Raw genomic sequence first — 27,578 nt, forward strand, 5'->3', positions numbered from 1 at the left:
TGGGTTTCACTCATGGTTTGATGTTAAACTAATTAGTCCTTGCACCTGTGGTCTCCTCACCTTATATAATATGAGGACTTCATCTCTACTGAATAGCTAAGTTCTTTAAAAGTCAGGTATTGTATCCTGGAAACCACTGTGAGTTACTTCTTATTTTTTACTTTTTTCTTGTTTCTGTATTTTAGTTTTTCTATATCAAATCTATTTGAGTCCAGGTGTTTGTAATCTGTGGGCTAGTCAATGGCTGTAAGTCACCCCATGTATGGGGTCTTATCTTGGTTTAGTCAGTTTGAGGATCTTTATTATTTAAACCTGTGAGTTTGTATGTGAGTCACTATTATCTGTGGTTTAGTTTAAATCTTTGTCTGAATTTGCTAGTTTTGTTTTTGCAAATTATTTATCATAATCTTGGTTCAGTTAGTTTAATATCTTTGCTATACTTTTGTCCCTCTTTTAATATAAATTCATATGGCTTGTCTTTACCTCTTGAATAGGTTTTATAATTCTTGATGATATCTTACATATATGTAAAACATACAAACAATATATTTCAGTCACTTGAAGAGTTTTACTTGAAATGTGTCTGTCTACTCTTTAACAAACTGTATTGCACTGTTCCTGTTTCCTTCCTAAGAAATACACAAATATGGACTGGCACAAAAACAGAAGCTAGCCAACTGGCAACCTTATTGGGAAGACATGGCTAGTATCTGGGGCAGAAGGCTATCAGAACTGATGGAAGCACAATGGGATTAAGGAGCTTCAGTGAGCAGCATCTTTTAACAGATGAACATTTTCCCCAAGTGTTCAAAGCACCACACACACACACACACACACACACACACACACACACACACAGAGCTGGCATTCTAATAATGAATGATGCCAATGTTGCAGACAGGAGGTTGAGAGAAGAGTGGCTTGCCTAATGGCTAAGGTAGGATGTGAAGCCGGTGTCTCAGGTTCACTTTGTTACATCCATTATCCAGGCCCTGGTCATGTCACATTTGGATTACTGTAATATACTGCACATGGGGCTGCCCTTGAAGAGTATTTGGAAGCTTCAGCCAGTGCAAAATGCTGTGGCCCCAGTGTTTTCAGGGGTCAGCTGTGATAACATTCCAGTTTTGAAGGAATTGTTAGCTTCTGGTTTGTTTGTGGTTCCAATTCAAGGTGCTGGTCTTAATTTTTTAAGCCCTGAGCAGTTCAGTTCAGGCCCTGGAAAGGTCCATCTGATCTTAGCAGAATCTGCCCACCATATGAGATCAGCTGCAATATGAGCCTCCACCAGCTGAAGCCTGTTAGCTGCACATGATGGACAAGGCCTTCTTGGTGACTGCCCCTAGGCTCTGGAATGCCCTTCCCAGAGAGGTTTGTTCCCTCCTGACCCTCTTCAGTTTTTCAAAGACCTTGCTCTTTATCTGCTTAACTTTGAAGGTATTGAGAGTTGCGTGTTATAAAGCTCAAGCAAAATTTAAAAACCTTTGACTGGATTAGTGTTTGGGATCATCTGCTCTTAAGTAGTTCCATTTCTGTACTTTGAATATTAACTGCTTTTACTATGTACATTGTCTTGGGTCAATGTGAAAGGAATTAACACATTTTAAAAAATCAACTACCTGGTATGCTACATTGAATCTCAAGAGATAGGGGTCAGACAAGCCAGGAGAGAGGGAGGGATTGAAGGTCATCACAGAGTGGAAGTGTAAGGCAGTCAAAAACAATCCATATGCCTTTGCTACAGCCCAGGAGTCAACCTGATGAAGAACTGATCTTCTGCTAGCACTAGAAGGGTTAATACTAGACTGTCCCAGGAAGGGAAACTAGGAGCAGACAGTGTCTGAGTTGCTCCTGAGTCACAGAGGCCGATAACACGTTTCCACCCAAGGCAGCCAAAATAACCCGGCTGGGAACTTTCCCACATGGAGTTTGTTTTCCAGCTCAGTGGTTGCATGGGCGGTTGCGGGGGGGGGGGGGGGGAGTGCAATGTGAGAGAATAAAACACAAGGCTCTCCTGTTGAGGCATATATTTGCCAAATGCTGATCAGCAGCCAGTGTGGCATAATAGACAGAGCACTGAATGGGAGAAAGACAGGTCCTAATCTCAGTTTAGCTATTAAATTCATTGTGTGGCCTTTGGCAAGGATCAGCCAAATCTCAGTTTAGCTATTAAATTCATTGTGTGGCCTTTGGCAACGATCAGCTACCTCTCAGCTGATCCTACCTCACAGGGATGTTTTGAGGCTAAGATACCATTCTGAGCACTTGAGGGGAGGGAAAGGTCATATACAAATAAAGGTAGCACACCTTCAGGCTCATAGGCTCTTTTGGTATAGGAACAAAAATACAGAAAGGAAAGCACACAGTAGCAATAGCAATAGCACTTACATTTATATACCGCTCTATAGCCAGAGCTCTCTAAGCGGTTTACAATGATTTTAGCATATTGCCCCCAACATTCTGGGTACTCATTTTACCAACCTTGGAAGGATGGAAGGCTGAGTCAACCTTGAGCCCCTGGTCAGGATCGAACTTGTAACCTTCTGGTTACAGGGTGGCAGTTTTACCACTGCACCACCAGTACTGACCTAAAATGTCAGGATTAAAGCCTGGCAAGTCTGGACACATCCTCTTCTGGTTATTTGTTATCTAGTACCTCCAAGTATGCCATCCCCTGCATGATTACTCAGGAATTAGTCCCATGAAGTTCAGTGGGTCTTACTCATGAGTAAGTGTCAACCCTACACTCCCAGTACAGTACTTCTGTGATCTGGGACTGAGCGGATAAGCAAAAGAGCTTGAATAGCAAGGGACTGTAATATGGGACTGAAGGAAAACTTTAAAAACAAACTACCCATCAGAAGAAACCAGGTTTTTTTTTTAACCACAGAGGAATGCTGCTCAGCAGAATTGAGATCCTTTGTGCCTCCCTCACAGCTGAGAAGCAAAGTGAGGTGGTGACAGTTAATATGTGATTTGTGACTATTTGGATTCTTTTCTCTCTAGGATATAATAGCCTTAACTACTTAATTGGGAGGTGGGGGGTGGATTAGGCAATGTTCTTCGGTCTCTTGTCCATATCAAATAAAGGCTTTCCACCTGGGCTTTAGCGTGGAAGTGATTCCTTCGAACCCAAGAGGCATGCATACGTACAAGCTTGGGTAGCCGGCATCGCCCTCATAAAAGGTTAACGTTTTCTCCTCCTGGAGTAAACCCAAATCAACAAGGCACACTGCCGTCCCCTGGTGGAGGCTCATGTTTCTGCACCATTGGGGTGTCAACATTTGCTCCCACACAGCGCCTCTTTTGAAGATACTTTACATGTTTTCGCTTCAGATGACTGTTCCTAACGGAACAAGTATCTTTCAGATATAATGGTGCAAACAGTATTTATCACTGCAATTGTGGAGGTTAGAGGAGCGGTCTTCACAGCCACTCCACATGGACATTTGTGCCAGGGCAAAGCCGTGGCACAGCCGAGTCCTGGAATCTGTGGGGAAGACAAATGAGAGACGTGTTTCTGGGCATGTGCAGAATGTATTTGCGCTGAGTAATCCACGCCCGGTCCCCACCACACCCTGAAGGAGCAAGGCATGTACTATCCACGTTGGCTTGAGCCCGAGTGACACGCTTTTAAGGAACGAACTACACCTCCACGGTATACACAGTCAAAAGTATCTTGCCTTTCTCCCGTTTCCTCCTAGACCGTCTCCTGCGGTGCGTGGCACGAGGCCGCGTGCCTCTCTTCCGCCCTGGTTGCAAATGGCGAAGCGCGAGCGATGACGTCACGGAGAGTGCGCAAGGCGGGCCGCTTTCGATCCGGAGGGGGCGTGGCGCAGGGAGGACCGTCCATCGCCGCCGTGGAGCCATGAGCGAGACGAGGCCGGCCGAGCGATGCAGGGCGCTTCTCACTTGGGTAAGGCGAAGACGGGGCGCGGGAGCCGGTGGCCTGGCGCCCACAGAGGCCTCCCTGCCCTTCCTAGGCCTCAAGGAGCTGCCCTGTGTGTCATCTCCCCCCACCCCCGGCGCCCCCGATCATCGTAAGCCTTGGTGGGGAGCCGCCCTCCCCGCTGGAGCGTCCGCCTGCCCGGGTTCCAAGCCCGGCCACAGGGCTGGTCCCACCATCAGGAGGTCCCTTGGGATGAGTCGCTGGCTCGCTCCTCCAGCACACACGTACACCAGCCTGCACGCGCCCTCCTTATTCTGGATTAGTTTTGGCCGGGGGGAGCGGCCGCCCTCGTCCCTGCATCCTCACGAACATGCTCCGCGGTCATCGTGGCTCCTCCGCTCGTGAGCGTTTGCTGAAAGTGCGTGTTGGTGTGTGGGGAGGAATCCCACCCCCAAGAACACCTTTCTGTAACCACCTGCGCAGCAGAAATGCTGCTTTAAAGTATGTGTGGAGGCATAACCAATTGGCACAAGAGCGTCAGTCGCAGCAACTCCCTGCCAGAGAGCCTGGAGGCCTCGCTGTCGCCCTGCTGCCGACGGTAACCCTCTACCTGAACTCCGCAGTCCCACCCCCGAAGTCTCTTATGGGCCCTCTTTCCACCGCCCCCATGCTACAAGTTTGTATTAAAGCCTCGAGCTATTTTTGTTAACTGCTTCTGGCACATCGTGACTCTGCATTTACCAGCACTTGCAGTTTTCCCTAGCTCTCTCTTTGGTCCCCTCCTCCTGTCTTAAGTGTTCTCTTTCTTTTGTATATACACTGGAGTGAACTCTGTTCCCTCTCAGATAATCTTATCCCACCTGCTGCGTGAGCCCAGGACTAATATTGATGGCAGGTTGAAGGACACCTGCTTGTGTTCTTCCTACCTGGAGCACTCTGCCCCTGGAAGCTCACATTGCTCCCTCCATCGTGGTGTTCTGCTGGCTGGCAAAAAATCTCATTTAGACAGGCGTTTGTTGATGTTCCCTATGTTTCTGCTATGTTCTGTTTTTAGTTGTACCTTGATCTTAGTTTTTAAGGAAGCATTGTTTCTTTTCTCTGTATACTATTTTGAGCATTTGTGGGAAAGTAGTATATACGTTTCCTAACTAATAATGTCCTTCAGTGAGTTCTCAATCTGCCTTCTCTTAGGAGTCAGTCTCTTTGCTCTCTTAGCAGGGGTTAAATGAAGTAGAAGTTAATCAGAAGAATTAGACTGTATTTTTAAAAAACCCAAACCCCTGGAGATTTTGAAATATTAATTCTAAATTTATAGCTAAAACTAGCCTAAGCTGTGAAGTTAAACATCTCAGTGGGCAAGATACGATGTTTAGAAATGTTTCTCAATTACTAGGCTAGAGCCCAGTACCAAACTGGGACTATTTTATTCCAGTCCTGGGAAATAATGCAATATATTGTGTGTTTATTGTTCAGTGCTTTGGATTTAGTGTTGTAGATTTCAGCAACAGTGACCATTAAAAGGAAGATACTTGTATATTAATATTGTTTTGAATATTTTGACATATGTCTGAAGATAGGAATATTACCAATCTGTTGTGTATTCTACTTTCAAACGTTTTTTACTCTGGCCCCCATTAAAACAGCAGGTTGTGAACTACTTCACCTATTTAACTCTCAAAACTTGTATCTTTTTAACAGCAATATCTGAAGTGCTAGCTTCATTTGAAGCGGTGGCAGAGAGAGGTTGAAGGTGGCCTGGGTGCAAACTCTAAAACACCCTGCTGCCCCTTTGCTCACTCCCCCACCCAGTGATGGTGTGGGATGGGCATACCTGCATTTCAGCCAGTGCTGTCCCCTGCCTGTGCTCCAGCCAGGTGAATGGCTGGGTTTGGGAAGTGGCAGTGGGCGTCAGGAGCGCTGTGCAGAATGCTGGGGGTGGGCAGCAGGGTCGGCAAGGCGAGTGAAATGGCCCTTCTTGGGGCTAGGTGGTTCTGGAAAGCCTCAGACCTGTCTGCTCTTATTGAAGCTCTGCCCCTGATTTGAAGATAAACTTTCCCTCCTCTTACCATGCTGCACCTACCAACACAGGTCCTGAAATATGTACATTTCCTAAGGTTTGGGTGTTGGGTTTTATCTGTTTGTTGAATCTATCTCTGTTCAGTGTTAAGAACAAAATGAACACTTATTCTTGTGCCTTGTACCAAGAGATCACTTTGGTTACAAGTTTCTACGGATCTCCTTACCTAAAAAGTAAATTAAATTGCTCATTTGAATTTGACCCATATATTAGGACTGTGTAGGAGCCTTGTTAAAAGTTTACTTTGGTACACTAACTTAATCAAATCTTTTGATTAAATGAGTCAAAGGTATTCACTCTGACAAACATGTGTGCTCTTGTGCAACAGGTGTCATAGTGCAGAAGGTTCTCTGTCTTCCTGATAGTAAGGAATAAATTGATTTTGCTAGTTTGCTCAATACACCAGATCAGAAAACAGAACACCTTGTTGAAGCAAAATTACTTGTTCGTAGAATTATTTTTCTTACACACTCCGAACTAATTGAAAGTACTATTTGAGTTAGTCTGTTGTTTATGTAGTGGTGTGTGTCTGTCTGTCTGTCGGGGGGGGTACTCTATAGAGTATAAGAGGACCAATCTCTGCCCCAAGAAGCTTGGAATGCTTCTCTCTTGTTACGCATTGAGGTCATTCACACAATCAAAAACTGTGTTCTACCTGGGTTTAGGAGCTGTGTATGCTCCCAATTTTCAGTTGTGTGGAAGCAAGATAAGAGGAAAACCTGTGTAGAAGTGATTGTGTGAAAGCAAGGTAGAGGGGAAAGCTATCCATGTTTTCCTCCTGGCTTCCACACAACCAAGCACTGGGAGCACACACAGCTCCCAAACCCGGGTAGAACATAGTTTTTGATTTTTTGTATTCTAGTGTACCTACTTGTCTCCCCGCCCCCCCAAGAAAAAAGTGTAAGAATTGAGCTGAAAGATTAGTCCAGTACATATGCTGTGTCTATCTTTTAGGAATGATTGCCATCAGAGTGAGCTTTCTGGACAGATTGCTCTTTGTTCCTTTTAGCTATGATGAAAGAACTGTGTTGTTTTACCAGTAATACGCTCCATCCTCCTGGCCCATCATGCGTTGTTTGCCAAAGATAACAACTGTTCCTATGCTTAATCCAGAGCAGAAGATATGGGAGTTATTGTTGCTAGATTCAGTATGAGACAACTGTGTAGAAGGCAGGATTTCAGTAAGAGCATCTCCCACCCCCACCCCCCCAGTTCAGCAATAACAGAGAAGAAGCTGTACCTGTTAAACCTGTCTCTTCCAAGCAAATATTAAAGCTGCTCTCATAATGAACCAAGGAATCCTAACTGAAATGAGTAGCTCAAGTTTGTTCTCAGCTTGTTCTCATCCCTATGGATGGATGCTGTTGGAAGCTCTCTGGTAACCAGAAGAGATGTCTCCTCTATGTGGCCTGAGGGTTTATAGGAAATTAGCTGGGCCGGGTGCAGAGCATCTGCACCTCTGGCCGGCCCAGCCACCACTGCTATTCACCACCAACACCACGCTGGCATGCCCAGCTTTCTGGCAGGCCGCTCCCCACTGCCACCCACTTCTTACCCCCTCCCCACGCTTTCTGGTGGGCCGTTGGGCCGGCCTGCTTCCCCCCCACACACACACGCTTTCTGGCTTGCGGGCTGGCCAGAAAGCTGACCTGCCACCTCCTCCAGCGGCTGGGCCTGAGCCGGGCCGGCCCTCCTCCCAACGGCTGGGCCGGGCCAGCCCGCCGCCGCCTCTGGCCAGACCAAGGCCAGGCCAGCCCATCGCCTCCTCCGGCTGAGCCAGGGCCAGGCTGGCCCACCGCCTCTGCTGCCCACGCAAGAGTTCTGCCACACATGTGATTTCCGATGGAATGGCACAGCTAAGAGAAATAAGTATAAAGATACTTCTGAAATGCAAGGTAGGTGAACGGTACTTCTGTGAGATTCGCAGTGGAACCATGGTCACCAAGTTAATTCCTACAGTGAGGCTGGTCGCTTGTCAGTCTTGTGTGAGGAGCGCTGGAGATGATGCCTAGGGACAGCCCCAGCTAGTTCTGAAAGGAAGGTGGCTGCCCATGTGCTGTGCCACTATTAGCCAGATTAGCTTGGGCTCCAACAGCTCACTTTGGGATGCTTTCATCTGGCAAGACCTTATAAGTCTGCCCCCAGACGCTCAGAGGCAAGATGAGTCTATCATAGGCATGGTCTGTCATAGGCCTGTGATTTGGGTTTATGGGAGGCAGAGCCTTGCCAAAAATTCTCCAGCATAGAGAGGGAGCCATGGCAGTATACCAGAAACATCAACAGTTGGAGAAAATGTAAAGGGAACTGGCAATACTTTCCCCTAAAATATATACGTCTAGACATTGCCATGTTGAATCTAGCATGTAAGAGAGCTATTACAGATGTGATGTATACATTATTAAAAGTTTTGTTTAACTTGAAAGTCTGCATAATTCAGCACGATGGAGAATCAATCCTGTTAAAGGGATTGGCACCTACTTGTATTGCAAACCATAAGAAGTAGGAAGTCACCTAATGAATGTAATAAGAAGCTTCCAACAATCCAAGCGAGTGGGATTCTTTCCTCATAAATAATCTGCAGAATTCACTGCATGTAGTAGCAAATCCCAAACTCTGCAGATTGGACAAGATTGTGCAAATTCCAGTTTTCAAGCTCCATATTTGGTATTCCTTCTCAGTCCAAACCCTTAACCCCAGGTGCAAACCTTGTAGTTCCTGTTAGGCCATCTTCTTCATTTGGTAGGAGGTGCTTACTTCTGTGCCTTTATCACCAAATATGCCCTGATGGTGTGAGCATGACAGCTGGGCTGCCTCTGCTTCGTGACTCACTGTGTTGTGAGTGCAATGCAGGCCCGTGGGAGTACTCCTCTTGAGTTCATTGTGTGTGGGGTGGGTGGGGGTGGGGAGTGCTCTGTTGTTTTGCTGCAGATCTATCTATCCACATACTCTTTTGAGGTTGTTACCATTTTTCAAGCCAAGTAGTCCTTAGAAGTTGAAATGAATTTAAACACAACTCTGCAAAAGATTGCTGCCTTTGTCAGGCAGAGATAATGTTCTGTGTAAGTCAAGTCTGCATGCTTATGTGTATTCCTCCATCAGATGTGAGGGGTTGACACGACCACCAACAGTTCTGATAGGAACAAAGAGCTAGGCTCAAGTTGTGCCCCTCTGGTGGAATGTCTTATGCCTGGTTTCATTTCATAACAGGTTTCCTCTTTTCTTTCTGTGGGTACAATGAGTCACTTACCTGTTTGATTTGCTTCTTCCAGCTGCAGACATTCCACGTTCCATCTCCATGTACCAAGGAGCAGGATTTGGCCAGTGGGGTTACCATTGCCCAGGTGCTGCACAGGATGTGAGTGTCATGAGAGTTGTGACTTCAGCCCAGGGTAGAAGTATCTTATTGGGCTTTATTGAGGCTAATTGTGGGACTGTGGCAGAAGATCCCTGTCTGCCCCAAGATCTCAATTTCTTCCCTCATCTCCAAGTCAGCAAATTTACGTAATCTAAGCATGGTGCTGACAGAATGAGAATATAGTTCCCTAGGGAGCATTTCATATCCGGACAACTGGGTGTTAGGGTAGAGCAGGTTGAAGACAATAGCTTAGTATTGGGAGAACACTTAGTAGTTCTTTGTCTTGTGGGATCATATGAATTAAGTCTTCGTTTGTGAGGTGCAGGTCAGTCAGAGCATGACACTGCTGGATAGCTGTTGTCTAAACTGCCACCTTCTATGGGAGATCTTGAAGGTACTGAGGAATTGTGTTCTGTTGCATAAGTTCATTTCCTTCTGCCTGCTTGGGGCTATAGCATATAGTTTTTCTTTCCAGAGATCCCTCTTGGTTCAACGAAACATGGCTCCTGCGGATTAAAGATGACACTGGTGATAACTGGAGACTGAAGGTATGAAGTTGGGATGGGTTGGTTTGACTTCTCAAAGACCAAGTTGCATCGAAATCCCAGATATTGTCATGAGACTCTGGCTTCTCTATCTTGAACGCAAGATTGTGCAATTTTCACTGTTGTGAAATTTTTCAGGATATCCCTTAAAAGGTTGTGTGTGCTGACTGGCTGGCCTGTGTTCACCTTGACTCAGCCAGCTCTGTGGCTTGAAAGTAGGGTGGAATTTAGCAGAAAGGCCTGTGGTGCAGCTTCTCCAAAAACAGGAGACTTGACCTGCATCACCCTCATGTTCTGCTGGAGCATCAGGAGTCTGTTTTCTCCTGCAGAGGCACCTTTGCATCCCGCTAAGATAATGGCATGCCTGGCTTTTTCCTTCCCATCCCAGCATAGGAAAAGCTAAACTTCTAGTGGCTGCATGACTTCTTCTAAGTGGGTCATAGTTGACCTTTGAGAAACCAGGACTAGTGGCAAGCAGGTCTCCCATACTTAGACAAAGCTGTACATATATTTAGGTCCTTTTCTTCCATCTGGCCCCCAGGTGAGCAACCTGAAGAAGGTCCTGCAGAGCGTTGTTGAATATTCCCAGGATGTGAGTATCTCTCTTGGGCTGGGTTTGCTGGCATGGAAGGAAGGGAATCCTGCATGGCTGGGAAAGGCACGAGCCTTGTATGAAAATTAAAGGTCTCCAATTAGGCCATAGAGGAGTAGTGGGATGCCGAGTCAGAAGTGGCATAACCTTACCATACTGAAGCCAGTGTTCACTCCAGAATTCCTTGCTTCCTGCCCATAGCTTGACTAAAATAACTTTGCTGCAAATAAGCAGAGCATGTTGTTCATCTTCTGGGTGTGTTTCCCACTGCTCTCTGTATAAAACGTTTAGATTGTGTCAAGAGCTAGTGTGATGTAGTGGCTAGAGTGCTGGACTTGGGAGACCTGTGTTCAAAACCCTGCTCGGCCATAATACTTTCTTGGTGACCTTGGGCTAGCTGTACTTTCTCACAGGGTGGTTGTGAAGATAAAATGGTAGAGAGTAAAGAGCTGCGTACCTTGCTCTGATCTTTTTGGAGGATGCGCAGGATAGGACTGTAATAATTGGTAGATGCTCATTGGCAAAGGCAGCATTGCCAACAAGCCCACCACAGTTCTTGAAATCTTCTGGGGACCATTTCAACTCACCAGTCTGCTAGGCAAGTAGTTGTCGTCAGGCTTAAAGTTGTACATACTTAAGAGCAACCTTCCAGCCCTTGCCCCCTCTTCCACCTGGCATGGCGCCTGCCACCAGCAGGTGCCTTAAACTTGGTGTAGCCAGTAGTGGTAGTGGCAGGAACCCTGGAGTGTTAACCGCTGTCTCCTCTGCAGGTCCTGGGCCACCATGTCCCAGAGCAGCTGCTGCCTGATGTGGCCCTGGTGGGAGAGCTGTCTGACACAGCTGAGCTGGGCAAGCTACTGCAGCTGGTGCTAGGTTGCGCTATCAGCTGTGAGAAGAAACAAGGTATGTGCACACACATTAGTACAGTCAGGATGTAACAGTGGGGCTATGTCAGACATGGGTCTGCATTAGATAGTTTAGAACCCAGTACACGTGTATGTGTCCCTGTCCCATTTGTGGTGCTATGGGGATTGTTTTCCTGCTGGTAGGAATTTAGAGATGCACTTCACTTATTCCTCTTAAAGTTGGGTGACTAATTTCATTCATATGGCTACAGGGTCTCCTTATGCTGGAGCTTCGTATCTTCTCCCTCACCTTCACCCCATTACCCAGTAGGAGAACTACTTAAAGCCGTTTTCATGCAGAAGGGTTCCTTGGGTGTGCTAACATCCAACATTTGCCCTACCCACAAGACACCTTCATTTGACCTCTAGCCCCCTCTGGAAGGCTATGCTCCCCAACGCCTGTAAAAGAATAATTGAGGGGCAGGGAGGGAAATTAGTCAGATAATATTTTAAGTGCCCACCCTCTTCTATTTGCAGACCACATCCAGCAGATCATGACCCTAGAGGAGTCAGTGCAACATGTTGTTATGACAGCAATACAGGAGGTGAGTGTGGCTGCAGGGTACAGCCTGGCTTGAAGCGGTTACACTGTGGAATCCCTAGTTAGAAGGGTGGCCCTCATTCTTCCTCAAAGTTGCTGGCTTCTGCTGTGTTGGTTGGAATTAATAGTGCCTCCTAGTCTTGCTCATTCAGTGGCAGCCTTGGCCTTTCTCGATGAAAGTTCTGTAAGGTGTTAACCTGTACCTGCTTCCCAGAATACAGTGTTTAGACAGTTATGTGAATCACCATTTGTATGTAACCAAATACTACACTTTTTCTCTTCTGCAGCTGTTGACCAAAGATTCATCAGACACGCTGAGCTCGGAGACCTATGGGAACTTTGATAGCCAGGTACCTGTGGTGATGTATATTGAGGGTTGATGGGATATGCTCTTATGGTGTAAATACAGTGGACGTAGGCCACTGTAGGGGGCGTAAGACAGTTGTACCATAGGAACCTTTTTCTTGTGGGGTGAGAGAAGAAGGAACATCTAAACTTGTGCTGGACTTGGGTGTTGCTTGCATTGACCAATATTTGTGATAATACTGTCCACAAACTCTCTACACGTCCCACCCTTTTCCCTGCCTTGTTCCGGCTCACAGTCCCGAAAGTACTACTTCCTCAGTGATGACCTTGAGGAGACGGATGACATGCGCCAGCGCTGCCATGAGTTGGAGCAGCAGGTGGGTGCATCTTGGGAGTGGGGGTGTGGCGTGGCCTTTGTAGGTGGAGGCTAGCTTTGCTTGCTCTGACCTTGGAAGGCACATTGGGTGATGGCAACTGCGAGCTCAGCAGATCTCCATCAGAGGGGGAAACTGTGCAGCTTGGAGCGTCTGCTGGCCTCTTCTTCCTTGGCAAGGATGTTCTGGGCTTGATTGGGGAAAGTGTCTCAAGTGTCTCGTTCTGCCTGACATGCCATATCCAGGCGGGTCATCTTAGTTCCCATTTCCCTCGTGCTGCACAACTCTATGTGTACTGAATATCCAGAGCAGCCCTGAGCAGAGTACTGAGGTACTCTTGTCCTGTCTTGGGGAAGGCAAAGCAAGGGCCCACGTTCTTCCCCACTGCTCCATGCAGTCAGGCACCTTGGGAGCACCGGGTGGGGGGTGCAGTTCTTTGTGAATGGTGTGGGCTTGCTGGGCTGCATGGAGCCAGCTGGGCTTGGCTGCAGTGTGGTGTGCAAGGACCTGTCTTCCTTCCCCTGTGTTTAGCTGCTCTCTTCCGCCGTTGGTCTGAGGAGCTTTGGATGGAGAGCCAGACCAGCTTGGTGGTCCTGGGACCGGCCTGAGGATAGTGACCTTGGGCTGGTCACTCTGTGCCCCCATTCTCTTTGCAAGTCATGGGAAGAATACTCTCTTGCAGAGGAGCTATATGCACACACGATGACTAAAAGGGCTTTGGACACTGTGCCAATGGAGACTCTGGGGGGTAATGGGTCTGTGAAGGGATAGGCTGATCTCTCTCCCTTTAAAACCCCCTTTACTCCTCCAAGGTGCTAAAGTGCCCCCTGTAGATGCAGCCCCCTTCAAGAAGGTGAGTGTCCTCCCTCCCCACTCCCAAGCTCTTGCCTACGATAACAAAGCCGCTCACCCTGCAGTGGAGCCCCATGCCTGGAGGGGTCAACCTAACTTCCCTGCATGAGCATGTGCCCTGCTGACAAGTTAACAGCTGCTTGAGAGTGCTGGCGGGGTTGCTTGCACAGTATATGGGAACAGTCCTATCTGGCTCAGGGTTGGAGAGCCTTCAGGCCCTGAACTAATACCACTGTGGATACACCCTTCCCCATATCATCTCTACACTGCATAGGAAGAAACTTGAATCACTGGCACCAGGTGGATATATTCTAATGCAGCCTGAGGTTAGGGCCACTTCAGTTGGTGGCATTTAATCTTTTCAGCCACCCAGGACCCCTGCCACAGTCAGAGTGCGGGGCTAGGTAGGCCAGTATACCAAGGCCTTTCATTAAAGGAACTGTGGCCTCTGTAGGGAGGGAGGTAGTCTTGCTTGCCAGTGCTACCTTGCAACAACACACCAGTGCCCTAGACCTGCCCGCTTGGATGGTCAAGGGCTACACTACATCAGTTGTTGCAAGGTGAGACTCATTTTTCAATAAATTTTGTGGTAGGAGGCAAACTAAAGTTGTCCTGCGCATGCACACATGTTTCTGTCTGCCCTACTCTGTTGCCAGCTGCATGGCTTCCTAGTCACTAAATCTGGAAATGCAGCAGTCTGCAGGCAACCCTGCTGTAACAGCAGCAGGCAGTCATTTGGGGCATCATGAGACAGAATGTGGGAGGCAAGGCTTCTCTTTTTTTGTACAGAGGGATTCCTGGCACAATCCTATGCATATCTAAGTCTCATTTAGTTGAGTGGGGTTTTCACTCAGATGAGTGTGTGTAAGACTACCCCCTCAGGAGAGGCCAAAACTGGAGCTCAACCTCTGCGCTCTAGTAAACTTCTAGGAGGAGGTTAACCTGCACAGGAGGCTGGGCTTACCAACTACCTGGAAGCATCTCGCTCATGCTTAGCTGAGAGATGCAGAAATCTTCATGACTGTAGTGCTAGAACTCTGTGGCCCTGCCTGCTGGAGTGTCTGATTCTTCTCTCTTCTCCGCTTCTTCTTCTCTCTCCCCCCCCCCCCCAAGATCTCTATCCTGGTGGAGGAGAAGAATACCTTGGTGCTAGAGAACAAGTCCCTGAGGGAACAGAAAAGCTCTCTGGAGTTGGATGCTGCTGGGCTCACTGGCAAGAAGTTGCTTCTGCTTCAGACCCAGATAGAGCAGCTGCAAGAGGAGAACTTCCGGTAGGGCAGGTATCGGGGGCCAAGTCCTCTTGGTTAGCTGCCAAAGGGCAGTGGGGTCCTGTGAATTGGATCGGAGGTTTGGCTAACTAGATGTCTTCTGGCCAGACTGGAGAGTGGCAGAGATGACTTCCGGGTGCGCTGTGAAGACCTAGAGAGGGAGGTGCAGGAGCTGCAGCACCGCAACGAGGAGCTGACCAGCCTGGCAGAGGAAGCACAAGCCCTCAAAGATGAAATGGACGTGCTACGGTGAGTGTCTGATGTTAGCAAGGCTGCAAAGCATCCTCTTTCTCTTTGTGGCTTAGGTTGTAGCCCATGGGACTATCCCACTCCTGATGCAGATCAAACTCTGTGGGTGTAGGTGCTGGGCTAATGGTGTGCTGTGTTGCTTGTTGCTGTTGTGGACTGTAGGGGTCTCTGACTTGGAGTTAACTTGGAGGTTTGGCTAACTAGATGGAGTTGTCTTGGAGGCAATTCAGTCTCTCATTCAGACGCTCTTGGAGAGATGGTCTCTTTCACATCTCAAAAATACATTTAACATCCTGCCTCCTCATTGGCCAAAGATAGGACAGCAGGATCCAAACAGTCAGTGATAACTGAATGCAGATTTGAAGAAGCTTAACATTTTATTTTTTAATCTTGTCTGTCTTCTGTGATGGAACTCAGGGTAGTGTACTCGGGCGGTGGGGGGGGGGGAGGGGGGTCTCCCATTCAGGCACTGGCAAAATCTAGACCTGTTTAGCTTCAGCAACCTTGCTATCACACATCCTGGGACTGATTTTTTTATCAAAGGTAGCCTCAGCCCAGTGAAGCTTTGAGCCTGGGACGTACTGGATGTTACAGTTCCCAATAGGGTCCTGGGCTTGGGCTGACATTCAGATTGTACATTCTCACAACCTTTCCCTCCCTCGGACTGTTTTTAATGGCCCCTGCCTACTTAGTATGCAAATCATGGATTGGACACACGAGCTGCTTAAAAAGAGAGAGGTGCCAATATGTGCATGCATATTCACTAAGTTTCCCTTCAGAGGTTCATGCTGCACCTGGACTGTTGAGTTTAAAAAGCAGTTGGATAATTCTTTGAAAGCTACTACTGAAGGGGAAAATGTTGAGAATACATTCCAGAGGGTTTGCTGATGGGGCATGCACAGGGATTGGAGTCTTGATGTGCAGCTTCCTCTTTCAAGGCTTGAAGTTGAGAAGGAGCTCGAGAATCCAGGAATTTGCATGGGCACATGGAATGTGGCTTCTGCTGTACAATCTAATTCATTCTTCTTGAATCCCTAGAATCTGTAATATTTTAGATGGTGGGGCAGGGTGAAGGTGGAGAGAGCAAGTTCCTTCGATTTCAGTAGAAGAGCCCAGAAACATCGTGGCAGCTTGTTCTAAAGAACTTGCTTTAGGTGGACCTTCTAGCCATCACATAGGATTGGTCTTCTGGACTGTAACCATTTCCATGTTCATATCCTGCTACCACTGTGCAATGCTATCCTCCTTTCTCCCATGCTAATGAGTTTTCAGCTGGTCAAAAACGTGCCAGTAAGTAACTGTGTGTAAACTAGAGTCTCTTTATCTGCAGTTTTTAGACTGTTTTTTATGGAGTCCTAGCCACCCCCCTTTAATTCTGTTATGGATATGGCTGGTGGGAATATAGAGGAGTTGATAAGTTTTGGTTTGGAACTTTGGATGTAAAACGAATGCCTGCTAGAGAAGCAAGCAAGAAGTGTAATTGCTGATCTCTTCTGTCCCACTCTGCAGTCATTATTTCTGAGACATGGGCTGTGTGTCCAATTGACAACTGAAAGTCCCAGATAAACCCCAGCCTGTGAGATGGAACATGCAGCACTTGGATTAAGATGAGTTGTTGCTGAGCCACCATTGTTTCAGTCTTTAGCACACTCTGACCTTGCTGCAGCAGTTTCTTTTGCATTACAGTGGAAGCTTTCTGTAACCAGAAGAGTTACTTGACTGGACAAAAAGTAGAAGAGCTCAATAATATCTCGTGTGAAAGTTTTTACACCTTCTTGAAGTCTTCTTCCATTCTTCACTTGTTGCAGTCACTCTTCAGACAGGGTGGGGCGGCTGGAGGCCATGGTGGATTCCTACAAAAAGAAGCTGGAAGACTTGGGTGACCTGCGGCGGCAGGTCCGGCTGCTTGAGGAGCGCAACACTGTCTACATGCAGCGCACCTGTGAGCTGGAGGAGGAGCTGAGGCGGGCCAATGCTGTGCGTGTGCAACTGGAGACACACAAAAGACAGGTGAGGGGAAACCATCCTTGGGCAGCTGGAAGCCTTCAAAATGGTGCACTTGGAACACTTGCCCAAAAGACAAATTGGAACATCATTTGCCGAGGTGGTGATGGTGGTATCTGGCCATACCTCCAGAGTCTGATAAGCTAAGGTGGCTAGTGTTTCTGTTGTCTCATCTTGTGTTCTGTCTCATTTTGTCCCCTACAAGTGCCTTGCTTAGCAGTACTAAAAATAGACCCAGGGTATCTGCTAAGTCTGTGGGGAGGGATATCTGTGACCATAGCACAGCAGGAAGTGTGAGTGAAGGGAGAGACTGAGCCAACAGAAAAATACTCCAGAAAACCCCAGTTCTTCCCTCCCTCCAGGTGCAAGAGCTTCACAGCAAACATGCAGAGGAGGCCTTGAAGGCAGAGAAATGGCAGTTTGAGTTCAAGAACCTCAAGGAAAAGTTTGAGGCATTGATAAAAGAAAAAGAGGTAACGAAGGACTGGGACTCATCATGGTGTACCCCGCCCCTTGGCTTGGGAGGTGAAGGACTAGTGGCAAGAATGGGGAAATGTTGGCGGGAGTAGGAACCAAGGCGTCTGGGTTCTGTGACTCACTTGGGGGCAAGGAAGTATGCTGCAGCCTAAGTGCTAACCCACACCATGTATGGGAGGGGAGCCCAGCCAAACAAATTAGCCCCCTTCTTCCTCCACCATCTTTATAGCTTTACCACTGTCAGCACATGGAGGCTTTTTCTCTTCCTCTCTGACTGCCTCCACCAAACAGCCTTCTATCGCTTCAACCTTTAAGAATTCTTTTATAATTCCATCAGTTCACTCGTACTGAATAATGTGGGATAGCAGTTGGATATGAGCTGTTAAACAGCACAGTTAAACTTTTACTAAAGGCTGTTTTTTAAATAAATAAATAAATAAATAAATCCATGAATAGGTTTGTGCAAAAACCATCTAAAGACCTCTTGTGGGACAACTATAAGAGCACAGTAAGGGTATAAACTTTATAATAAAGAAATGCATCCAACGAAACCTTTTTCCCACTCGAGTCAGGTTGAAGAAACCAAACAGTTTCTTCCAACTCGTGTATCTGTTTTTTAGCTTGACTTCTTGTGTTTATCCAGCAGTGACCTCTTTTCTCCCCCCTCCCATTCCTTCTGTCCCCCCCCCCCCCCATTCTGGCTTTAAATAGCCTGGTTCTGATTCCGACTTCAGGCTTGACTAGTAAAAAGGGCAGAGGAGGAGAACTTCTGAAGCTTCTATAGGAGTTGTCTTTTTTTCTCTCTCTCTCTCATCTTCCTCATGTTGAATTACAATTTACAATTTTGGTGCAAAATTGACTCAACTCCAGTATCTAAGCAAAATAACGCACATGTTTGAAAGGTGACCATTTCACACCACTCTACCATGCTGAATATAACCAAACCAATTATAAAATGGCAGAAACTGTTCCATTCCGTCACAAAGTACAGTAGGTGGTAATGGGTAGGTATAATCCTCCTGTAGCAATGCCTGGTTTTTTGCAGAGGCTGATTGAAGAGCGGGATGTCCTCCGGGAGGCCAATGAAGAGCTACGATGTGCTCAGGTGCAGCAGAAATTTCTAAACCAAGCAGGTGAGGACCTGGAAAACGCTTCCAGTATGTTTGCTGGGGGAGATTTCAATTGGTTGCATAAAAGGAAGCTGGAAGGTGTGTCCCTATATTAACAGTTCTAGGCTACTGTGAGCTAACAATCACCTAGCCTACATCCAAAGTGAAGACTACCACCCTTTATTAATAGTTTTCTATAGACATGATTAGGGATCTTAATAACTTTTGTCTTCTAGCTTTCTTAGCCCTCAGGGGGCTGAAAGGGCAAGGTTGTTAGATTATTTGAATTAGAATTAATACCATGCTGATAGGTGGGCTGTTGTGATTCTGCAAGGCTTTGTTGCCTGTATTTGTCTGTCACATGTGACTAGGGATGTGCACAGAACCGGTTTGGAGGCCTTTTATGGGCCTCTGAACTGTTTTGAATGGCGGGTGGTTCCGCCAGTTTGGCGGGGGGGGGGGTTGCACTTACCCCTCTCTCTGCTTTTCACCCGCCGGCGCTTCGTTTTCTTAAAGTCTGTCGGGGCGACAGCATACCTCCTTGCCACCCTATTGCCCCCTTTACCAGAAGTAACTGGAAGTATCTGTGCCTGTGAATAATAGCATGATTTAAAACATCACGCTATATTCTGAATTATTGTTGGATGCTTATTGTGAGCCATTTAGGGAATGGAAAAGGTGGCACATAAACAAACGTAAAATCAATACATCTCCCATTTTCTTTCTCTTCCCTGCTCTTTGCAGATAACATGCTAGAAGAGATTGCTTCCCCCGTGGATAACTTGGCAGCTGAAATCATGCCAGCAGAACTCAAGTAAAGTTGTGTTCCATGGGCATCTGTAGTAGGGAAGCCTCTGGGGAGCTTTATGTCCAGCATATTGGGTTTCTTCCATTAGCTGCAGCTCTTTTTCCTATGCTTTTGTTGAGGGTGTGAGGAGAAGCAGGGCTGTCTAGAGGCAGCTTCTCTCTCCCCCCCCCCACCCGCACCCCCATCCCATCAGATAATACTGCTTCTCATTATGCCTAGGGAGACCATTGTGAGGCTGCAGCATGAGAACAAGTTGCTATGCGCACAGGAGTTGTCGTATCGGCTGCAGTATGCTGAGTCGCAGGCCCTTCTGGAAGAGTCTAATCGCACTAAGAATCAGCTGGAGGCACAGCAGAGGTATTGGATGGGTTTGGAAGGTTTACAGGTTGACAACCCGTTTACTGCTGCTTGTGAGAACTTGTCTTATGGAACTAGCCTGCCTTCTCCGATCCCTGGAAGAACGTGCAAAGAAAGTGATATAGCACAGTTTAGGATGTTCTAGCTCCTTAACTGGAAGGAAGCTTGTAATCACTAGCACAACTTGCTCCTGATTGTAAAATCTAGGATAGAATTCTAGGCTTTGTACATTGGTGTCTGAAGTAATTAATCTTTGCTTTCATGGACACACATGACACAACTCTTTTATCATATGTGGCGAGGCTGGGGGAGGCAAATGTTTTGCATATTTATGGGTCACCATTTTATGACGAGGAGCCATTTTGTGGCTCATCTTAACTAAAAATAGCACGCACCCACAATTTTTTGCTTGAAAAAAGGGAACTTTGGGCCTTGCAGGGGGGGATCATTGCACTGCTGAGGGCCTATGGAGCATGGCAGGGCACTATATTTTGCTGTGATTTGCCTTTTTTGCAGCCTCTGGGAACCTACGCTCCCCCCATCCCATTAACTTTAATACCTTGTTCTCCATGGTTTCATTATTCGCAGATAAAGTGGAGAGCAGCGCTCCCACAGATAACAGGGTTCTCCTGTCCTTTGAGGACTGTGAGCCTGATCTTATGTGAACTCTGCTCCGACCTTGGGCATTTCAACTGATACTTTTACCTTGGGAATACTGTGTAACATGACTTAAATTGTGGCTTCTTTTATGAAATTTCATTTTGTACTTTGGAGTATCTTGCATTTGTGTATCTATACTGAGAACCATGTCCCTCCCCTGCACTGTGGGCCAGGATTATGGATAATTGCTAGCTGTGGGGAGATGGTCAGTAGGGTTGTTCCTCTCCTCTACATCAAAGCCAAGGCAGTGTCTGCTCATTCTGAGAACAGGTTTACTCCTGAATTCCTCCCCCTCAGTGCTCTATTGCTAGGAGTCATTTGTATTCCTGGTCCTGTGGGGTGGTGTCCCTGCTTGCAGCCTTCCTTTCCTTTCCCTGTTCATTATGTCTGCTCTTTCCACCCAGACTAAGCCAGCAACAGATCTCCGACCTCAAGACACAAGTGGAGGAGCTGCAGCGGGCGCTCCAGGAGCAAGGAAGCAAGGCAGAGGATGTGAGTCCAGCAGAGGATGTGTACAATGAGGCTGTTTCAGAATGGATTGACAGGAGGTTGCGTGACTGTCTCCTCTGGCAGAGGCAGCTCTGTCTGCTCTCCACCTGAATACTAACAAAGTGTCCGTAAACAGGGATTGGCCCCTTAGTCACCTGCCGGCTGCACAGTGGTAGTGTGAGAAGAATCTGTGTCCTGGGATGTATATCAGTCCTGTGTTCTTATTCAGGATTGCATGCGTTCTTTGTTTCCCTGTTTCTCTTCCCCAATTTCCCAGGCGCTCTAAGGATTGGGAGCGCTTGGTCTCAAACTGTGGGTGCCACTTGTCAAGATGGCTGCAGTGTGGAATGGCTGAGTTTCTTCCAACTGGAGACTGTCCATGACAAGTGGCATGTCCCAGGCTGCACTCTTGGGCTTGGCAGCTGCTAAGTTGCAGCGAAGAGCGAGTGTGCTGGACAGAGGGGCGCTCTTGGGCTGGTCTGGGCAAGGGACCTCCAGGGTGTAATGGGATTGGGGTCCTAATTCAGAACCTTGTGTTTCATCCCTGTGCTTGCTTTGAAACTCCCTTGTGATCTCCTAGCCAGACTCTGCCCCACTCCCTTCACTATGCTAACAGCCCTTTCTTTCTCCCCTCTGACTTGCTGGCTGACCTGTCCTGTCCAGGCCATTGTAAGTACTTGCACATTCTGTGTTGCTTGCACCATCTGACCTGCTCTTCTGCAAACTCACCATTTCTTCTCTTCTGTCCCTGTTGTGTCTCAGTCAAAAGGCAGGGAGGCTAGTCCAGGTTCATGTGTTAAGAGAGTGAAGTGGCCTGAATATTTCCCAGATTTGGAGAGACATAAGCATAGTCCAGTCCTCCCACCCCCCACCCCCCCGCTGAACCTGAGGTAGAGTTGGGAATCGTGGCTCCTGGTTTGAGTCAGTCATGGTGGTTGGTTGCAAACTGTATCCTGATGGTGTTGCAAAGGTGTTACAGTTTCTGATTTGGTGCAATGCAAGTACTGTGCGTACACCGACATCTCTCAGATGAAGTGACGCCGCCTCTCATATGCAACTTGTTGCACTTCATTATTTCTGCTGTGGAAGGCAGCATGTATGACACCGGTGTTTGGGAGAAGAGGGGTGAGTTTCCTATACAAATAGGTCTACAGATGTTCCATGGTTTCACTCTTCTCAGTGGAGCAACAGCCCACATCTTGGGATCACTGAAAGGTCAGGATTGCCAAGTCTAATTACCTCAGGCTGGCGGTGAGGCAGTCTGAAGAGTTCTCAGAAGTGTTGCATAATATGCTACTGGGTATTCCCTGTGGCCAGGCTACGTGCAAGCACTCATGAAGGGAGATGGGTGTCAACAGTTGTGTATTTTGTGAAACTGTTTAAAAAGCAAGTTTCCAGCCTTTAAGCCTGTTTAGAGAGGCTTAAAAGTCTGTGTGGGCGATACCTGCTGAAATCTCAATAGCCAAAGAGAAACTGAATAAGATTTGCAGTAGTCACGGATTGGAGTTGATGCCCTACAGATCTGCTTTGGTGTCTCCATAACCATCTGAAGAAGGAATTATACAGAACCACACTGAAGTTGCTTTCTTCACCCAATTTGTATAGATTGCAGAACTCTGCTTTCCTTGGTGCAGAGTTTTGGTTTTAGTGGGGAGAGTATGCATATTTCTGCTTATGAGGAGTCTAACCTTGGGTGGGAGTGGAGCATGGATACCTTAAATTATTCAGAAAGGAGAATGGGGTGTGACTTCATGAGGTTTGAAACTTGCAAGCCCAAGTTACTACAGAAAGGCATGTCAGGAGGAAGAGAGGATGCATATGTACAAATTGCTCATGTTCTCATGGCATGTGTTGACAGTGGGCAGGCAAAATGTTGTTGGAACCAGCCTATAGTTAACTTGGTAAAGAGACAGTGTCAACAAACCTCTTTTATATACACATAGGAAGTGCCCCTTGGTAAATCTTGACTCTGTGGAGCATACTTTGGTGCCCCTGATACCCAGTTCACAGTAGATGTAGGGTTAAGAATTCCAAGCCATGCTTTGTGTATTGGACCCAGGGCTGGCCCAGGATTGGTGGTGCCTCTGGCAAAGCGGGCACCTTTGTCTGCCTGCTCAGGTCCCCTGTCAGATGGGGGTCGTCGCATTGCTTGCCCACTTGCTCTCCTCGCTGCTGCGGGCTGCCACTCGTTCTGCCGGCCCTTGGCAATGGGTTCACTGTTACCAAATGCTGTGACAGGCCAGCAACAGGAGTGGCGGTCTGCCATGGCGAGTAGAGCGAGTGAGCAGATGGGCCCTGTTGCCCGCCCTCCTCACCGCTCCTGCCACAGACCTGCTGTGGCACATTATAACGATGACTCATTGGGCAGCAACATCATTACATGTGCCACCGGGGGCAGGGGCAGCGAGGAGGGTGGGCAGGCTCTCGGGATGGGGAGTGCTCACTCGCTGCCTCACTACCCATGGGGCAACCCAGGCCATTGCCGCCCCCTCCTCGCTTGGCACCCTAGGCAACCGCTTAGTTGGGCTAGTGGGTGGGCTGGCCCTAATTGGACCCAAGTGAGTCCATACTCTTGAATATCAAAGCTTGCAATATACACTGAGCATCGCACTGCTCACTCGAGTGGCCAGACAACACAGAGCAGGTTTGCTTGCTAATCCGTAATCCATTAAATGAGGTAGAAATAATATAACTAACTTGGCACCACAGAAGATTCAAAACACTATTTGTTTTCTTTTTCTCTTAAGTCCTCTCTGCTGCAGAAGAAGCTGGAAGAGCACCTGTAAGTGATTCCATTCACAGACTCTGGGGCTTGGAGTGGGGTGTTCCATGAACCTGAAAGTCAAGGAAGTCTTCTGTTATATTCAGCAAAATATATCTTGGGGTGCCTAATATATGGGTCCTAGTTACATTATGTACACCATTTTGATTCTGCCATATGCCCACAGTAGGGCCATGGTCTTGCGTCTTTTGGCTTTCTCGTACTTGAGTATCACGCCAACTACATGCCTAACTCCAGTTTCTTTGCTTCCTGCTAACTAGAGAGAAATTGCATGAAGCCCATGCGGATCTTCAGAAGAAGAAGGAATGCCTCGATGAATTGGAGCCCAAAGTGGACAGCACCAGTAAGTAGCTGAGTGCCAGTCTCTGGCTTTGACAGCAAGGCATCTATCTACATAGCTGAGTCTGGCCACTTTGAGTGCAAGGAGGTCCAGTGCCTGCGTGGAATTCTAGCCTGCAGTTTCTAGACATTCCGAATCTTCTAGGGTTTAGCATGAAGATCATTTCTCCCCCCCACTCATCTGCCCAAATTTGGGAGTATGGGCAGCACTGATGTCCCTGCCTCTTTCAACAGCTGCCAAGAAGATTGATGAACTGCAGCAGTCATTGAAGAAGAAGGATGAGGACATGAGAGCCATGGAGGAGAGATACAAGCGCTATATGGACAAGGCTTGCACTGTAAGTGAACTCCTCTGTGGGTAGCAGAATGTCCTGGTGAACTTTTGAAGACTGGCTCTGTAGCTTGGACATGTTCTCCCATGGCCAGTGTGGCCCATCTGGGAGGGCTGATTCTGGACATTGTTAGCAAGATAAACAGCCTTTGACCTTGCAGAAAACCTGGTTATCGTACATCTTATTTCGATTCTTCCATAGGTCATCAAGAAGCTGGATCCCAAGCAGCAGCCTCATGTAGTTCCCCTGGAGATCCAGGCTTTGAAAAACCAGCTGCAGGAAAAAGATAAGAAGATAAACCACTTGGAGGTATTATTCTCTTCTTCTCTCCTCACCCCACCTTCTGCTCCCCTTCCACTTTGTGTCTTTCATGGTGGTGGGGGAATGATCTCCCTGGAGGAGACATGGCACCAGGTTGTCTCTTAAGTGGCTAGAATGACTGACAATTCAGAAGGCTCCTGGTTCTGATAATCATTAGGTGTGGTTACCTGTATGTGTAGCCTGGTTATGGATCACACACAGCCCTTGAATCTCTTTTTCACAAAAAACAATTCAGACACCTGTTGACTGACAAGTGGCAGGGAGAAAGAAGGTACTCACCTTTTGCCTTTGGGAATACTCTGTTCTATTTCCTTGCAGCATTCATTAAATACATCCTATGACTACAGCAGGTCTCAAAACTAACAAGGATTCTTGCACGGAGGTCCTCTGCCTGCTCATTGCATAGGGTTCTTCCTTTCCCAAATGATGCTCCACTTCCCTCATCAGTGGATCTGACTTGCTATTTTGACCTTCCTGTTGGCAAGCCTTACTTCTCCTTTCTGTTTCCAACTCTGGTGATAGGCTAGAAACGTGCATGTCCATACAGCAGAAAGGAAGAGATGCACCTCCTGCCTCTCCCTCAGATTGGACTGACCTTAGCATGGCAAATAGATCTTAGACTAAAGAGGGCACAGCATAAGCTTGGGGGCTCTCATAGTCCCCATGGCATCCTTGGGGAATTAGTCAACATGAACTGTACTGACCTGTTGCTCCTGTATTTCATCTCACTTAGTCTGATTATGAGAAGTCCAAATCTCAACAGGAGCAAGAAGAAAAGCTCATCATCTCTGCCTGGTATAACATGGTAAGTTTGACCAGGATGTGACAAATGCAGAGGATTTGATAAGGGGAGAGGCAGGCAGATCTTTGAAGTCAAAGGGGAGCATCACAGGACAAACCATGGTCAGGGTGGAGTAGGGTATGTGTGGACTCTATGTCAACTTCTCCATCCTTTGTGCTTAGCAAAAGCAGAGTTAACTGTGCAATGAGCAGATGTATGCTAAATGTACACTTGTAATTTTATACTCTGTGCTATTTAAGTGGCAGAGAATGGAATATAAATGTATTAGAATATAAAGTAATCTTTCCCATCCATAGATATAGATATAGATATATAATAAATACATAAAAATAAACAAAAGAAGGATTCGGATAAATTCAGGGAAAATACAGAAAGTACGGAAGAAAACTAGAATAATTTTAAGGAGAGAAATTTTAGGCTGCCTGGAACTACACAGGACAGAAAGAACTGGAGCAGGACTATCCCCCTCAGGCTTGAGTAGGCTTGTTTTTTTTTCTATGTCTAGCAAATCAAAACTGCCCTGCCTTGGAGCTCATGAGGGGTATCCTTGACCTCAGCAACCGAGAACATGGCTTTTTTAAATGCAGAATTTGGAGTCCTGGCCAAAGCTATGTGAAATAGGGATATTGAAGAACTCTAGTCCCAACAATCTGATAAGTTTAAAGACTCTTACATCTCTCTCCTTGGTTTTCCCCCTGCAGGGCCTGGCCTTGCATCAACAAGCTACAGAGGAGCGCTCATCCAGCTCATCAACAGTCCAGTCCTTCTTAGCTCAGCAAAGACTGGCCACTAATGCTCGGCGGGGTCACATGAGCCGAGTTCAGCCCTTCTTACTTCGATATGTGGGTGCAGACAAGTCTTCTCAGTTGTCCTGATCTAGTGAAGCTGTCCTGTGGGTTTTCCTAGGAAATGCTTTACTTGGGTGCAGTGTTCAAATGAGGTGTAAACTGAGCTCCTAGTCCCCATGCAATGGTACCTCCATGGAAACTCAGTTTCCATTTCTTTTGTTAGAGTGAGTTCTCTGCTACTTGACGACTCCTCTTATAACAAGCTGTGGTGCTCTTATTTCTGGAGGGAGGAGAGTCTCGGGCAGCTAGGAGTTGGACTTGCTCTAGCAGATGCAAAACTACCTAACTCTTCTCCCACCATAACTGGGGGACTGTTGGAAGGCAGTGCCTTGGGAGACAGATGGGGGAGGAACCCTTCACCTCCACTCCTTGCCCATCCCCTTTAAATTCTGGCTTGTGCAGATCATCTTCTGCATTGCTCTGTTCCCACCTGAGCCCAGCACATAAAATGCTCCTCCTTGAACAATCGCATTTTCATATTGTCCAGAGAGGGAGTCCTGTAGCTGCTGCAATTCAAAACTCCTCTCTAGAGCAGTGAGGATGCCAGCCTCTCACAGTATAGTGAATGTGTAAGGATCTGGTGGCTGCTCTGATCTTAGAGCTGTGGTTGGAGTGTGACCCCTTCAAAGCTGGTGCCAGTGCTACGCCCCGCCCTCCTTGTATAACCGCTGCAGCACCTGAGGCACATCGGACACAACTTCCACCTCGTGGCTTATGACTCCCTTCTAAGAAGGGACTGGGTGGCGGGGGAGAGAAACACTTGAAACTATATAAACACTAAACTGATTTTAGACACTGGAAATGAAGAGACCTGTAGTCCTGCCCATCTGTAGTCTGTGTGCGCACCTTTTACTGTGTACTGTTTTCACAGCAATATTTAGTGGCTGGTGTTTTTCAAGTGTTGCTCTGTGTTTTTTCCGTTACTATGCCTTTCCCTTTTGGATCATATTCTCATTCTGGGAAGAACTGCAAGTTGCAGTATCCTTTTAAAAAAATCTGTTGGTTACTAAAAAAAAACAACCAAACTTTTAAATATAGTTTTAATGCTGTAAATTATACTTTCTGTAAAGCTATCTTGTTTATCTGGGCAGGAATCACTGCCTCTTATTTTTCTATTAAACAGAAGTCTGACGTACAGAGGGGGACGGGGAGATGTCTATAGAATCTTCACACTACAAATAAAAAGATACCAAAATCCTTCCTTGAGCTTCTGATTCCTCTAATAGTAACAAGTGCTGCTTTGGGCCAGTAGGAGGGAAGTCCTAGTAGTTCTTGGCTCTGAACACCGCTTAGCAAT

General features: G+C 47.1%; 1 protein-coding gene across 1 annotated transcript; it reads left to right on the forward strand.

Annotated features, from left to right (window-relative positions):
• HOOK2 (hook microtubule tethering protein 2) lies at positions 1–27,482 on the forward strand. Its single transcript, XM_053296772.1, has 23 exons — positions 1–138; positions 3,705–3,916; positions 9,236–9,321; positions 9,797–9,869; positions 10,408–10,458; positions 11,229–11,361; positions 11,841–11,908; positions 12,192–12,254; positions 12,507–12,587; positions 14,550–14,707; positions 14,813–14,953; positions 16,762–16,963; positions 17,320–17,430; positions 18,480–18,567; positions 19,288–19,357; positions 19,571–19,708; positions 20,773–20,860; positions 23,605–23,639; positions 23,900–23,982; positions 24,213–24,316; positions 24,512–24,619; positions 25,365–25,436; positions 26,135–27,482. The coding sequence occupies exons 2-23, from the start codon at positions 3,869–3,871 to the stop codon at positions 26,306–26,308; spliced, it is 2,175 nt and encodes a 724-aa protein (XP_053152747.1). The 5' UTR covers positions 1–138; positions 3,705–3,868; the 3' UTR covers positions 26,309–27,482.
• Positions 27,483–27,578: the final 96 nt, after the last annotated feature.

This window comes from Hemicordylus capensis, chromosome 2, assembly GCF_027244095.1.
Source record: "Hemicordylus capensis ecotype Gifberg chromosome 2, rHemCap1.1.pri, whole genome shotgun sequence".
NCBI lineage: Eukaryota > Metazoa > Chordata > Lepidosauria > Squamata > Cordylidae > Hemicordylus > Hemicordylus capensis.

Coding starts and splice junctions, on each gene's coding strand:
- HOOK2 (XM_053296772.1), top strand. CDS start 3,869: ATGAGCGAGACGAGGCCGGCCGAGCGATGCAGGGCGCTTCTCACTTGG. Junction 9,870..10,407: donor GTGATAACTGGAGACTGAAG/GTATGAAGTTGG, acceptor TCTGGCCCCCAG/GTGAGCAACCTGAAGAAGGT. Junction 14,954..16,761: donor GATGAAATGGACGTGCTACG/GTGAGTGTCTGA, acceptor CACTTGTTGCAG/TCACTCTTCAGACAGGGTGG.